General features: G+C 41.2%; 1 protein-coding gene across 1 annotated transcript; it reads right to left on the bottom strand.

The window, feature by feature from the left end:
* Positions 1-295: 295 nt before the first annotated feature.
* Positions 296-12,974, bottom strand: CNGA1 (cyclic nucleotide gated channel subunit alpha 1; the record flags this gene model as incomplete). The annotated part of the gene is made up of 8 exons (XM_082653197.1): positions 12,844-12,974; positions 11,700-11,816; positions 10,668-10,730; positions 5,690-5,731; positions 5,492-5,602; positions 4,125-4,235; positions 3,245-3,351; positions 296-1,710 (listed from the first exon to the last, which is right to left on the bottom strand). Exons 1-8 carry the CDS (start codon positions 12,948-12,950, stop codon positions 296-298), a joined length of 2,073 nt encoding a protein of 690 aa, XP_082509323.1. The 5' UTR covers positions 12,951-12,974.
* Between the last annotated feature and the right edge of the window lie 901 nt (positions 12,975-13,875).

The following is a 13,875-nucleotide window of genomic DNA, read 5'->3' as shown; positions in this document are numbered from 1 at the left end:
AAAGAGTGTTACATAAAAGAAGCATATGTGAAAAAATCAGAAGATATAAATACTGAGAAGTTAATTCGTTTATATCTTTGCACGTTATCCATTGTGACAAATTCTAAGTGTGATGATGCTTTAGCCACAGTACCTCACAAGTGAGTGTACGGCCTTGTGCCCTGCAGCGAAGCATATTTTCCTTACGGAAAAATTCCCAGCTGAATCATTCTCTTCTTTCAACTTACAGGTGCCAGAAGGATCCTTCACATCACCAGAAGGATCCTGAGGCATGTCCTTATGAATAACCAGCTTTTCAGTCCTGTGTAGAGTCTGTGGGCCCCCTTTCAGCTCCAGATCCTTCAATAGCTGAAAATTCTGTGTCAATAAGTGGTTTCAGAAATTGCTCAACCTTGGTTAGTCTTTGCTTCAGTTTCTGCTGCATTGACTCATACTCAGCCAGGATCCGGGCAAACTTGGTTTGCAGGAGGTCTACTGACCCCTCCATTCGAGTGACCTTCTCTTCGAGATCTTTAGGATCACTTCCAGCATTTGCAATGTTTATGTCCAGTAGCCCATCTTTCATCAAGATTTGCTTCCCTTTCTCTTCTAGCATACACTTGGCATCTGGGTACTCGGTTAGAGCTTCCATGAGGTCATCTTTTGAGAGACAGAACAGATCTGAGTAGCCAATACTTTTAATGTTGGCCGTTCTTCGATTGCCAGCTTTGCTGCCTTTAATGTTAAGGATGCTGATCTCACCAAAGTAGCTGCCATCGCTCAATACTACAAACTGAGTGATTCCATCATCTGCCACCACGGCGAGTTTGCCTTCCTTGATGATGTACATCTCTCGTCCAATATCCCCTTTCTTGCAAATGTAATCTCCAGGACTGTAGACTTGGGGCTGTAACTTCAAGACCAACTCCACCAACAGACCAGCTTCACAGTCGGCAAAAATGCGCACCTTTTTTAACGTGTCTAAGTGAACGTTGATGGCAATCTCCGCTCTTAGTTTATCAGGTAGATACTTCAAGACTTCTTTCTCATCCACTGTTTTCTTGTTGGTCCACAGATAGTCAAACCATTTAATAACTCTCTTTTCCATATCTTTGCTTACATTTCGAAAATGCATGTATTGCTTGATCGCATCAATTCTTGCTTGAAATTCCGCTCTGGCTGCATTCATGTTGGAAATCATAGAACCTATGTTACCAACAATGGTGGCAAAAATTAACACTCCAATTAGGAAATCAGCCACCACAAAGATATACTCAGAATCCCTCACAGGAGGTGGTGTTTCACCAATGGTGGTCAAAGTCAGTGTAGACCAGTAAAGGCTGTATACATATTTTCTAGCCAAACGGCCAAATTCAGGATCGTTAACATCAGGATAGACCCATGTATCATTTCCAAATCCAACAGCTTTGGAAATAGAGAAGTACACGCACGCATTCCAATGGATGATAATGACAATATACATAACAAGGTTAGAAATCCTGAAGATGTTTGGGTAGTTTGTCCTTGTTTCTGTTCTCTGGAAGAACTCAAACATTCGAGAGATCCTTAACAGTCTGTTTAGTCTAATTTCTGGATAGTTCCAGCCCAGATTAAAATACAGCAGATCCGTTGGTATCACTGATACAACATCAAGTTTAAACTGAAAGTTTGATTTATATTTCTCTATGAGTTTAAGCTCTTCCTTCACCAGTAGTCCTTGTTCTAGGTAACCTAAAATAGAAAAAAAAAAAAAGTAATGTTTTTTCCTTTTTATGCCACTGTAAATTTTTCTAAAGTGACTCTCAACAAACGTCACTGAGTTCCAAACAAGAGTTCATTCCAATAAATATGCTTTTAGCAATGTAATAAGATATGAGTACTGATCAACATATGGCTGTGGAAAATGTTCTTTTGCAGAAATAAAAAGTAAAACTTCGTAAGCACAGAAGTGAGAGCTTATATGCAATGTATATATACAAGGTATATATACAGACCTCTCTAGATTCAGCATCTTGTCCAGGTAAAGCTATGCCTTTTATGAACAGTGTTCCTGGAAAGTTTTCTTTTTCTAGCACTGTGCTTAATTCCTCATGCCACTCTTTTGTCAGAATCCCAGCCCCACCCTTGAAGCTTGGGTACCTCCTTGCTGCTTGACTATTGTGCATATTCTTGCCTTGCCCCTTCAATGTGAAGCATATGTCCTTTGAGGCTTCACTATCAGGCTTTCACTTCTCTTTCTTGCCCCTCCCAGGCTTCCTTAGACATCTGGGATTTTCCTTTCTACTAAGCTGCTACCATGCACCTTGTGCGTTAAACCCAGAATTTCAGTACTGTGATATATTTCACTAGGGAAAAATGTGTTTCTCTTCCTATCCTGGTTACCAGAGCTGTGCATAGAACTGAACTGAAGCACTGCTCCAGTGCACTGATATTAGAGAATGTCTTTATTTTACATAATGATTCTTAAAAGCAATACTCTGCGTACACAGGTTACCTTTGCATGTGGTAGTATAGAAAATGAGCTTATACCTACTTAACAAGAATACTTAAAGTCGGAAGCTATCAGATCCTGCCCAGATTATTGGTCAATAATGCCTCACCATGGACCACAAAGTTGAATTAAGGATGTACATCCTGTTTTTTATAAAATTTCTAGTACAGCTCTGCTGAGTACAATGACATTTTCCCCCATGCCTCTTCAAGGTATCTCTGTTAGGTAGCAATTACCCTTTCCCCATAGAACTGGCAGAATATTTCTGTTCTCTCTATTCCTCTCTCCTGGTATAAACCCAGTGAACAGAAAAATGGAGGAAAGCCATCAATCCACATCCAGAAGACTGCCTAGTAACATCCTTCTGAATCAGCTGGAGTGGCCTAAGCCTGTGGGAGGGTATATGGTACTCTTGCTTTCAAGAGTGCTTTTTCCTCTAAAAAAAATTTTTGTGAGTCTTTTTTTTGTTTTTGAAGAATACTTGAATTAAGAATTTTCAAGTTGGGCTTCCCTGGTGGCACAGTGGTTGAGAGTCCACCTGCCGATGCAGGGGACACGGGTTCGTGCCGCGGTCCGGGAAGATCCCACATGCTGCGGAGCAGCTAGGCCCGTGAGCCATGGCCTCTGAGCCTGTGCGTCTGGAGCCTGTGCTCCGCAACGGGAGAGGCCACAACAGTGAGAGGCCCGCGTACCACACACAAAAAAAGAAATTTCAAGTTATACATAGAGATAAAAGCATGAAATTGCAAAATATCCAAAACTGAACATATTTACCTGTCCTTGTTCGTACAAACATATCGAGAAGATAGACTATATCTGATAAGTAATCAAGAATGATCCAATATTCTAGGTAATCAGACTGAAGTTCATCAAAACATGCTCTGTAAAAGAAAACCTTGTATAAATAAAATGAAATGGGACCAATTTAAGTAAAAGTCCTCTTTGTATAATTTTTATCACGATGAGAAGTATAACACACTAAGGCGAGGAGGGGTCCTTGGAGTCCATTTAATCAACCATGGCTTTCCCAAATCTATTCCCACATCTGAGGGTTGGATTTAGTTTTCTCACACTTCTGAATTTCAACATTCTTTCCATTATGCTAGTCAGCTTTGTGAAAACATCAAATGAGAATAAATGACTTCAAGCTAACGTCAAAGTATTTTTGGATGATACACATTGATAGCCAGGTTCATGTTGACTATTTGTACCCAAAATGCCTTGGGAAATCATGCTTTGTCCTGGATGGCTGAGATGTTTACTGTCTAAAAGACAAGGAACCATAGATATCCCTTGGGAAACACATCTTGCTCTATAAAACCTAGATCCTTGATCTTTTTCCCGTCCTGGCAAAATTGTTTTCTTGCAGGCCAAAGAAAATAAAGTTTCTCCCAAAGTTCTAATTAAATGATTGAGCAATCAAAAGTTTAAAAGTATCCCCACCCCACCCCATCCCAGTACTGGATTTCCAAGGATATTGGGAACCAAAGCAGCTACTCTTGCTCTTAGGAAAACACATTGAGAATGATGTAACCTCTCTTCACAACCTGTGGTGGAGAAAGGAGGTACGTCCTAAAGAGCTCTAGGCTAAACTGTTAAGTCAGTTAACTTGGAAACTAGAAGTGGTTTGAGATCCACAAAAATATATAGACACCTTGCAATAATCATGGTCCAGTTGTACATGACAGGTAAGGTGATGCAAAACAGCCAGTTGTAATATGTGCTTCCTGAGGGATCAATAACCATGACTTCCTTCTTCTTCTCCCTAGCAGCAATTGGAAATAAAGGGGAAGGTTACCAAGAAACAAGAATCTTTTTATTTCAAATATCAAATATGGTGATGCCCGTCACCCACAACTGATGAATTAGAAATAAGCAGAAGAAGCTCACTCCACAGTGGGAAGACTAGCTTGGCATAAGTGCATTAGTCATAAGAAACTGGTTAGGGAGGGGTGGATAGATAGTTAAATTACTAGTCTTACATTAAACCATACTTTAGACTTTTATTGAAGCCCTTGTTTTACTGTGATGCTGCAGACACTTCTATCACTCCGGCTACTGAGAGAGAACAATGGCATAGATCATGCCGAACTCTGGATATCCCACAGACCCCTTGGGTAGGCAATGGTTGGTGAGACAATGATGATTTTCCCACTCCCCCTACCAGGTAACAAAACAACTGGGGACCACACTGTGAGGGGGAACTCATGGCTTCTTTCTCATCTGTATGGAGAGAAGAATATAACACAATCTAATAAAAAGTGCTTGTTCTTAAGTGTGTATGAGGAATTGAGAGGCAATAGAGGGCAAAAGAAAGAAGGAAGGAACTATATGATCAAATGGACATTTTTTAAAACTTTCTGGTATCAAATTTATATTTTTAAGGATTTTTTCTTTTATACAACGTCAACACATTTCTAACAGGCACAAATAAGTAAAGAGTTTTCTTTGAGTAAGTTTAGAAGACGATATTTTCTTTAATAAAAAGCAAAAAGATAGCTCTGAAAATATCACTCAGCCTTAACCTTGTGAAACTCTAACTCTCAAATGTTTTAAAAAGTTTCTTTCAAATAGCTAATGTTTTGACAGCATTCATACTGCCCTCAAAATTAGGCATGGCTTTTGCAATGAGACTACTTTACTTTGGATTATTTGCCATACAGTATTTATGACTCAAAAATGTTAATGAAATTATTAAATTTTTATTTCGGCCAAAAATATTGATGGTAAGATCCTAGAAACGCAATTTTCTTTGGATCTTAAATCTGTCCCAGTGGTAAGTTTATCTTCACCAGTGCTTAAGGAAGGAAATTAACCATGACGCCGAAAATTCTTGATGAGAAAAGTAAGGCTACCATTGCTAATGTTAAGGAAATTTGAAAAAAATTAAATTCACATTTGATGACAATTTATTTAGTCTTTACACCGGGCCTCTTTACTATAAACTTGTGGGAAATAATCCCTGCATCCTAAACCCATCACAAATGTATTCCTAATTTCAATGCCAGTAAAAATACTTACTCTTCTTTCTTGTCTTTGCCTTTCTCCTCTTTCTTTTTCTTGTCTTTGTCCTTTTCTTTCTTCTTTTCCTTTTCTGGGTCCTTTTTATTTTTATTTTTATCATCTGGCTTGCTGAAGAAGTGAGAGATGTAGTTGGTAAAATACAAAAATGTTATGGATAGAAAAATGTGGGGTTATTCATGCCAAAGTCTTACTTACCTCTTCTTTTCTTTTTTCTTTTTCTTTTTTTCTTTTGGTTCTCTATAGAAAAAAACCAATATATCACATAATCAAATTACATTCTCACCTCCATTCTTGTTTACCTTCCTCTCCACTGGGCAAGAATTCTGGGCTTTGTGTTCAAAGACCTGCCCCTGTGCTCAGAGACCAGAAATATGATCTCCTAATGGTGGGTTCAACAAGAAATAGACATGCACCCCAACAATAAACAAATAAAATTCCTGGGAATTAGTGCATGTGGAAAATTGGAGAAAATGGAGGTGGATAAAGGCATAAACCCAGGGAGGGAAATTTAAGAAACAAGAGCCCCCAAAAGTGTACTTTCAAAGTCTCAATGTATATCCAAAAAATGGGTACTTAAAATTTAAGCTTCTTGATGTCACTTGTATTTATACTTGAATAAGAGTTTTGAGAATTTCAAGAAAATGCCATCAGTTTTCTTTAGAGGGGTAATCCTGACTGAAGCAATGTTTTATGAGCAGACAAAAAGCTCTGTGGTAACAGAGTTACTTCTTGAGTTACAATTTCTTCTTGAGTGGAGAATATGGGATTAGCGGGCTCTTTCTGCAGTTGGCTTTCTCTATCAGCAGAAGAATGGATTCTGGAGTCAGACAGAGCTAAGGTCATAGTAGGCTGTCATTGTTGGCTCAGATATCTTGGGAAAATGTATTATTCAGACATGAGTGATCAGGCATCTCGTTACCACTGGGATAGTCAGAGAGGCTGTTAAAGGGAAGTAGCTCTAAACCTAGGCCTCAGAGTATGGGTAAGAGTTGGAGAGGTTAAGAAGAAGAGAAAGGATGTTAAAGGGAGGGAGATTTTCAGGTGCAAATATACAAATGAACTTAGTCTGGGTAGGAATGGCCCAGCATAAGTGGAAAGCTGCTACTAAGGAGAAATAGGAGATAAAATTGACAAGGAGATGGGGCTTGGCACCTAAGGTTGTCATGTACAAATAGAAACAGAACATAAAGTTAGATACGGTGGAGTTTTTTGCTATGGGAGTTACATTCCTATGATACAAGATTTAACACCCTAACATAGGCCCTGGGAGATGGTGCTGGCACACTTCTTGGATGGCTCTTAGAAGCTCAGAAAAGGTGACAGCTCAAACTAAGTGAAATATAATTTATAAAATGCCATGGCACATGGTGGAGGAAGGTATCAGAAAGATTCAGAGAAGTGGTAGGCTAAAATGGATATACTAAGTAAGAAAAATAGCCCACCAACTGATTATGTTCCCTAAGAGGGCTCAGAGGATATAAAAATGACAGGGAATGTGCTGGTGAGAGGGGCACCAGCATTACTGAGAAGCTCATTGGTGCTGTCCTCTGTAGACCAGGGCTGATAGTGAAAGATGCTGAACTGGGTACAGAACTAGACTTCCCTGAGAGCAATAGGGATGGCAGGATCTAGAAATCACAGAGACCAGTGGCAGTGCTTACCCATCAGAAGAGAAACAGGTCTGATAATTTTAATTATCAGTTAGGTGAGCATAGTAGCCAGGGTCTTAACCCACAGAGCGCTATGGAAGAGGTTAACAGAATACTGTATTCCTAGATAGATGGGCATCTTGTTGACTTGTTAGGGTACTGTTTTACATTTATAATAAAAAACAAATTGGGAATGGACGCTCAGGAGGTTAAGGGCAACGTACCCCAATAAAAAGTCACAACCACTTGAATAGTTTCTAAACCTGAGCTAGCTCTCAGAAATGAAACCACCAGTCAGAGGAGAAGCCCAGTCTCCATGAAGAAGGACTCTGCAACACCATGACAAGTATATTCAGTAATGATTTTCCCAGTCTTTCCTCCAAAGAAAACCAATGATCATTTACTTAAGTAACTGTACACTGGGGGTAAAAAAGAATACCTACATACATTAAAGGCCATTTTCGCACAGGACCCAAGTTGATATTGAGACCCAGGGACTAAAGCATCATCATGCCCCACCCCCATTAAAGTGAGGGACATATGGTGGTTTGGTAGTAATTTGTGGGGCCTCCACTGGGTCTAAGGATGCCCCCTTGTGGTCATTTGTCCAGTTCCTCCATGTAAACATGGAATGCATTTATTTGGTCATTGGCAGAATGACAATCATCTCCTCATCTCCACTAGTTCCTTGGCTTGTGGAATAAGAGCTAACACAGTGGGGAGGACCAAGTGGAAGCCCTGAAGCTGCCTCCTACCTGCTGGCAAAAAGCAATATTGCAACCTGGACAGGAAAGGAAATGCAATCCTTAAAGACCCAATGCATGCAGGGGTGGTGCTTCTTCATCACACCCCGTTTAATTCAATGTCTGGCCCCTATAAAACCAAATGGAGGGCTTCCCTGGTGGCGCAGTGGTTGAGAGTCCGCCTACCGATGCAGGGGACACGGGTTCGTGCCCCGGTCCGGGAAGATCCCACAAGCCACGGAGCGGCTGGGCCCGTGAGCCATGGCCGCTGAGCCTGCGCGTCCGGAGCGTGTGCTCCGCAACGGGAGAGGCCACAACAGTGAGAGGCCCGCGTACCGCAAAAAAAAAAAAAAAGAAAAACCAAATGGATCCTGGTGGATGGCAGCAGACTACTGCAAAATCAACCAAATAGTAGTTCCAATTGTAGTCACTGTGGCAGATGTGAAAAACAATACACTCACCCAATCAGTACCATATTCCTAAGGTTCCGGGTCAATCATGGTGAATGTGTTACTTTGAACCACTATCAGGGAAGAGGGTCAGAAACAGTTCATATTCACATGGGATGGAAAACAGTATGTATTTACGCTATTTTCCAGGGCTATGTTAACTCTCCCTCCCACTGTCATGACATAATCTAGAGGGACCTGGACCATCTGGACATTCCTCAGAGTATCACATTGGTCCACTATATCTGTATCAATGACATCATGTTAATTGGGTCCTGAAAGAGGATTATCTAACCATGGGACAGAAGATGACTGCTGACCATGAGCTGGATCCTGCCAGAACTAACAAGTCATAAGGTTGTATGGCAACCTATCACATGATAAAATGATGTACTTGGGACTGAGCAGGTGGCTCGGCACCCTCGCCCCATGTCGTCTACCGCTGCTGCATCAAGGCTATTCCTCCCCCCCCGACCCATGGCCATACATTGGGCTTATAGGAACAACTGATGGAGCATGATCTGTGGGTGGGTCAGCTTAGCATCTGGATGCAAGCCAAAATGAGCTGTTGCCTACAATACAGCCTTACCTAGAGGTGGCCTTAAAAGATAGTGAAGTTAATCTTACCAATAGCACAGCTTTAAGCAGTGCACAATCATCTACTTTGTGGGGAAAAGGCAGTGGCCCAAATTAAGAATATACAAGGTGGACTTCCCTGGCGGCACAGTGGTGAAGAATCCACCTGCCCATTCAGGGGACACACGTTCGAGCCCTGGTCTGGGAAGATCCCACACACCGCGGAGCAACTAAGCCCATGAGCCACAGCTACTGAGCCTGCGCTCTAGAGCCTGCAAGCCGCAGCTACTGAAGCCCGCGTGCCTAGAGCCCGTGCTCTGCCACAAGAGAAGCCACCGCAATGAGAAGACCGTGCACTGCAACAAAGAGTAGCCCCCGCTCTCTGCAACTAGAGAAAGCCCGCAAGCAGCAACGAAGACCCAACGGCAGCCAAAAATAAATAAATAAATTTATTATTTTTTTTTTAAAAAAAGAATATACAAGGATTCATGGGCAGTCACAATGCATTGGGTGGTTGGTCAGAGACCTGATGAAAAAATATTGCAAGATCGGGAAAAATAATTCTGGAGAATAGGCAGGCTGAATGGACCTTATGGGCATGAGCACAAGGTTTTAAAACCTTTGTATCCCATATTAATGCCCATCAGACAGCAGGTGCCATGGAAAAGAAAAGAACCACCAAGCAGACAGAATAAATCAGCCTGCTGACAAAGACAACCTCTGTCACTGGCATCCCCAGTGCTGGCACGATGTGGATGTGAATGGAGCAACCATGGTGGCAGAGATGGAGACTATACATGGGCCCAACACATGAGGTCCCGTTCACCCAGGCGATTTAACTGCTGCTATTGCTGAATGTCCAGTCTTCCAGGTACAAAGACTAATGCTATGACTCTAAAAGAGCACCACTACTTGAGGAAAGCAATCAGTCACTTGATGGCAAGTTAATTACACCATGGAAAGGGCATCAAATAATCTTGACTTGAATCAATATATATTATGGATACTAATTTGCTTTTTTGCCTCAGGGCTTTGACCAGTGCCACTATCCAGTTTGGGTTGCTGCCAGCTCATAGTTTCCCTCTCCCTTGGCTGGCCTTGGCTGAAGGAAGCCACCGTGCTCAAAATTATGCACCCCTTCCTAGAGGCAGTCCTCATACAATGACCGTGCAGGGGTACAAAGCCCAGTCCTATTGCCTAACTATGGAAGAACTCTGAAGGGCCATCCCTTCTCCAGAGCTCCCCATAGCATCACATCGCACATCAACTCTATTCTCTGAAGTTCAACTTCTCCCTCTACCCAAACCTACTCCCCTAACTCCCTTCTAGGTATCACTTCTGAGAGCGCTCCCAATAAAGCTCTGTATACAAAGCTCCTTCTCAGAGACTGTCTCCTGGGAAACTTGACCTAAGACACACTGGCTCAGAATGGGAAGGATTAATGATGTTTTATTTATTTTGTCAGCCACTCTAACCCTAACCACATGGTGGGGCAATTTCATATATGCTATAGACATGGTTTTTCTACACGTATTCAAATACATACATACGTACATACACATTACTTGTAACATGAGTAGCTACATTTTTCAGGAGGAAATAACCAAACGACAAAATGATGGAAAAACTTTGCCATTGGATTAGCTAGAGTTTGCCTAATCAATATCTGCAGTATAACACATTCACATGTATTTCTACCTTTTTACTGTCTTTCTTTAAAAACAAAGGTTTGGTTTACTATTGTCAATGTACTTACTGCTCTTTATTGCTGCTGTTGTTAACATTGAAAAGTGCAATGGCTCCCGGCAAGTACTGCTCCCTGGGAAATGAAAAAGCACAGTGAAATCATAATAGACACCATGTGTGTAATGTCCATAGTAAATAAAAAGTCTTAAAGTACAAATTCTTTTCAGGTTCTACCCATTACTAACTAATGCCTAGATAATTTTTGAAAATATAGAGTCTCCACGAAGCATGAGTTTCTGAATATCAGGACCATGAACCAAAGTAATTAATAAATGTTTATTAATCAATGCTCACAATGCATCACATTACCATCCTCCACACCCTGAGTAAGCCAGTTTGGATGCTACTAACTCCCAGAAAACGATTAAGACGTAGATTGTCCGGGAAGATAGGAAGGGAAGACAAGACAAATGAAAACAGTATGAAAGCTGAAGGTGGTCAGTGAGAAAAGAAACAGGAGGGGGGAAAAAAAGAGGGAAAAAAGCAAAGTAGAAGTAAATATGTTTGACAGAATGGGAACCCCTGATCCACACCAATACCGCACTCCTTCCACACTCTCAGGGTCACACGTTTGAAGTTTCCACAAGTGCTTTTTTCCCTAAGGATTTTTTAGCTTTTCTCGTCTCGTTACTCACCCTAGTGCTCTGCTTCCCTGAAAGGAGGATTGAATGGGAGAGAGCATTTTAGAGAATGACAGCTAAACCCTCTCACATATAATTGCTTGGAAGAAGGATCAGAAAGAAGGAGGAAATCAGAGAGGACTCAGGCATGAGGTTTCCTAAGGGACAGACATGGGTCTCAGGGAAAATGATCAGCAAGAGCTTGCACGGAGCCCCATGCACGAATTATCATCAGGCAGTGGCAGTTTCCCAAGAGAAGAAGAGGGTAAGGAACAGAAGTAGCAATTTACTCCCGAGATCCTGCAGAGTAGCTGGGTAGCAGGATTGTTGGCCAAGCCCACTGAGTGGAAGAGTAGAACACCTTTCTTTCATCTAAATAATAGTTTAAAAACTGATGGGGAGGGATAGATGATACTGCTCACCTCTGTGATGGCTGTCCCCTTCCATGTCTACTACTTCTAAAGGAATCCGTTGCATGAGTGTTTTCACTCTCTGATTCTTCAAATATAGAGGCACTGTCATCATCATCAGAAAAGGAGCTATGGTTCAATAGGAGGCAGAGATTAATTAGATCAGTGCTTTAAACCATTGTGGGGGAACAACATGTCTCATTTCTCATCTCTTCTCTTTCTCTCTCAAACGAACACAGACAACAGTTTTTAATAAGAGTGAGATGAGAACTGTTCAGAATACACAGAATTAGATAGAGTATATGCACAATCCAGTAAAATACATGCAATTAAGAAACTACTTTCTAGGCCTTCCATATTTGTATTGTTTGATGCATTGATTAGTTAATATCAAATCGAAAGTATGATATCTATACTTCAGGTCATGTTATACAGTTTTCTGAACCTGTAATAACATTTCCTTCCACTAAAAGTAAATTCGACCACATTTATACAAATTCTATTCATTTATAGGGTGGCCACTTTAAATTATACTTTTAAAACACGTTAGCATTTCACACTTTGTATTTTTTTCACATTTCTCTATGGTAATGTTATCTCTTTAGATGTGAAATGTCCCATGAGGAAAGGTCTTGCCAGTGACTAAGGAAATATTTGGCAAAGGTGCATCTAAAGAATCATCATTTGTTAGATAAGTAAGGCTGTCCTAAAGAATAAATAAATTCACTGAATTAAATAAAGTACAAAGTTCAAGGTTTCAAATTAAAAGTTAAACTGAAATTAAGCTTAGTTAAATTGAAGAACTTTGGCTAGTATTAAAAATACATAGGGACTTCCCTGGTGGTGCAGTGGTTAAGAATCCGCCTGCCAATGAAGGGGACACGGGTTCGATCCCTGGTCCAGGAAGATCCCACATGCCGCAGAGCAACTAAGCCCGTGCGCCACAACTACTGAGCCTGTGTGCCACAACTACTGAAGCCCATGCAACTAGAGCCTGTGCTCCACACAAAGAGAAGCCACCACAATGAAAAAGCCCGTGCACCACAACGAAGAGTAGCCCCTGCTCGCTGCAACTAGAGAAAGCCTGCATGCAGCAACGAAGACCCAACACAGCCAGAAAAAAAAAAAAAAAAACATAGAAAAAAGATGCACTTACCTGCATGCTCCATTTTCCATCCTTCTTATTTCCTTTTCAATATCTGGTACAATCACATTGGGAATGTTTACAAAAGAGCGCCGTGTATTGATGATAATTTTCTTCATGGTTAGCTTAATAGCTGGGGAGAAAAAAAGTCTTGTTAGTAGGAAGACTTTTTACATATTTACATATGTAATCAAAAGTTTCACTCTATCATTCTTCTAAGGCTGAAATAACAATCTTATTTCCAGTTATATGTAGGAATTATATTTTAATAGAATATAGTCATGATCCAAGCACTTAATGATCACTAGTCAGGTTTTTGTGTATTGTTTTAAATTCAAGGGTTTTGTGTAGTTTTTAAAATTCAGAGGTGTAGAACTCTTTTTTTTTTTTTTAATTTGGATTTACTCCAGCTTTGAAATATTTAGGCAATGTAGGTGTGGAACAAACCTATAGGGACCTCACAGGCACATCCAACAATTAAGTAACAATGAAAAGCAGTATAATAAAATACCAAAATGGGTGTAATCAACTGTGAATTTCTACAGGCATTCAGAAAAAAAAAAGGGTCTCAAGTGGTATTCAAATTTCGGAGTGAATAAAGATACAACTGATCCACATTTCAACAAGTCCCCCTAAATTATTCTGATACACATAGTGCTAAGCTTCCCGGGCAACCACTTCAGGCATCAGGAAAACGCCAAGAACAAAGTGATCCTGAACTCCAAATCTGTCCTGGCAGCAGGTTCCAGCCCAGCTTCAGGCAACATGAATGGCACGTGGGCACACTCGCGCTTGCCTTTTTTCCTGAGGCTCTGCCGGCGTCCAATGACAACGTCCCTGCACTCATGACTGGCCCCAAGTACTTCACCTGGTCTTCAGTGTGCTGCAGTGACGTGGCCTGGAACTTGGAGAAGTTCCTGGTGGGCCCCAACAATGTGCCTGTGCACAGGTACAGCCACTGCTTTCTAACCATGGACATGGAGCCCAACGTTGGAGCCCTGTCATCCCAAGGACCCAGCTGTGCCCAGGATGCTCCTCCAACCC

This window comes from Grampus griseus, assembly GCF_964374135.1.
Source record: "Grampus griseus genome assembly, chromosome: 4".
NCBI classification, from domain to species: Eukaryota; Metazoa; Chordata; class Mammalia; order Artiodactyla; family Delphinidae; genus Grampus; species Grampus griseus.
This window is presented reverse-complemented; position numbering and strand designations above follow the sequence as displayed.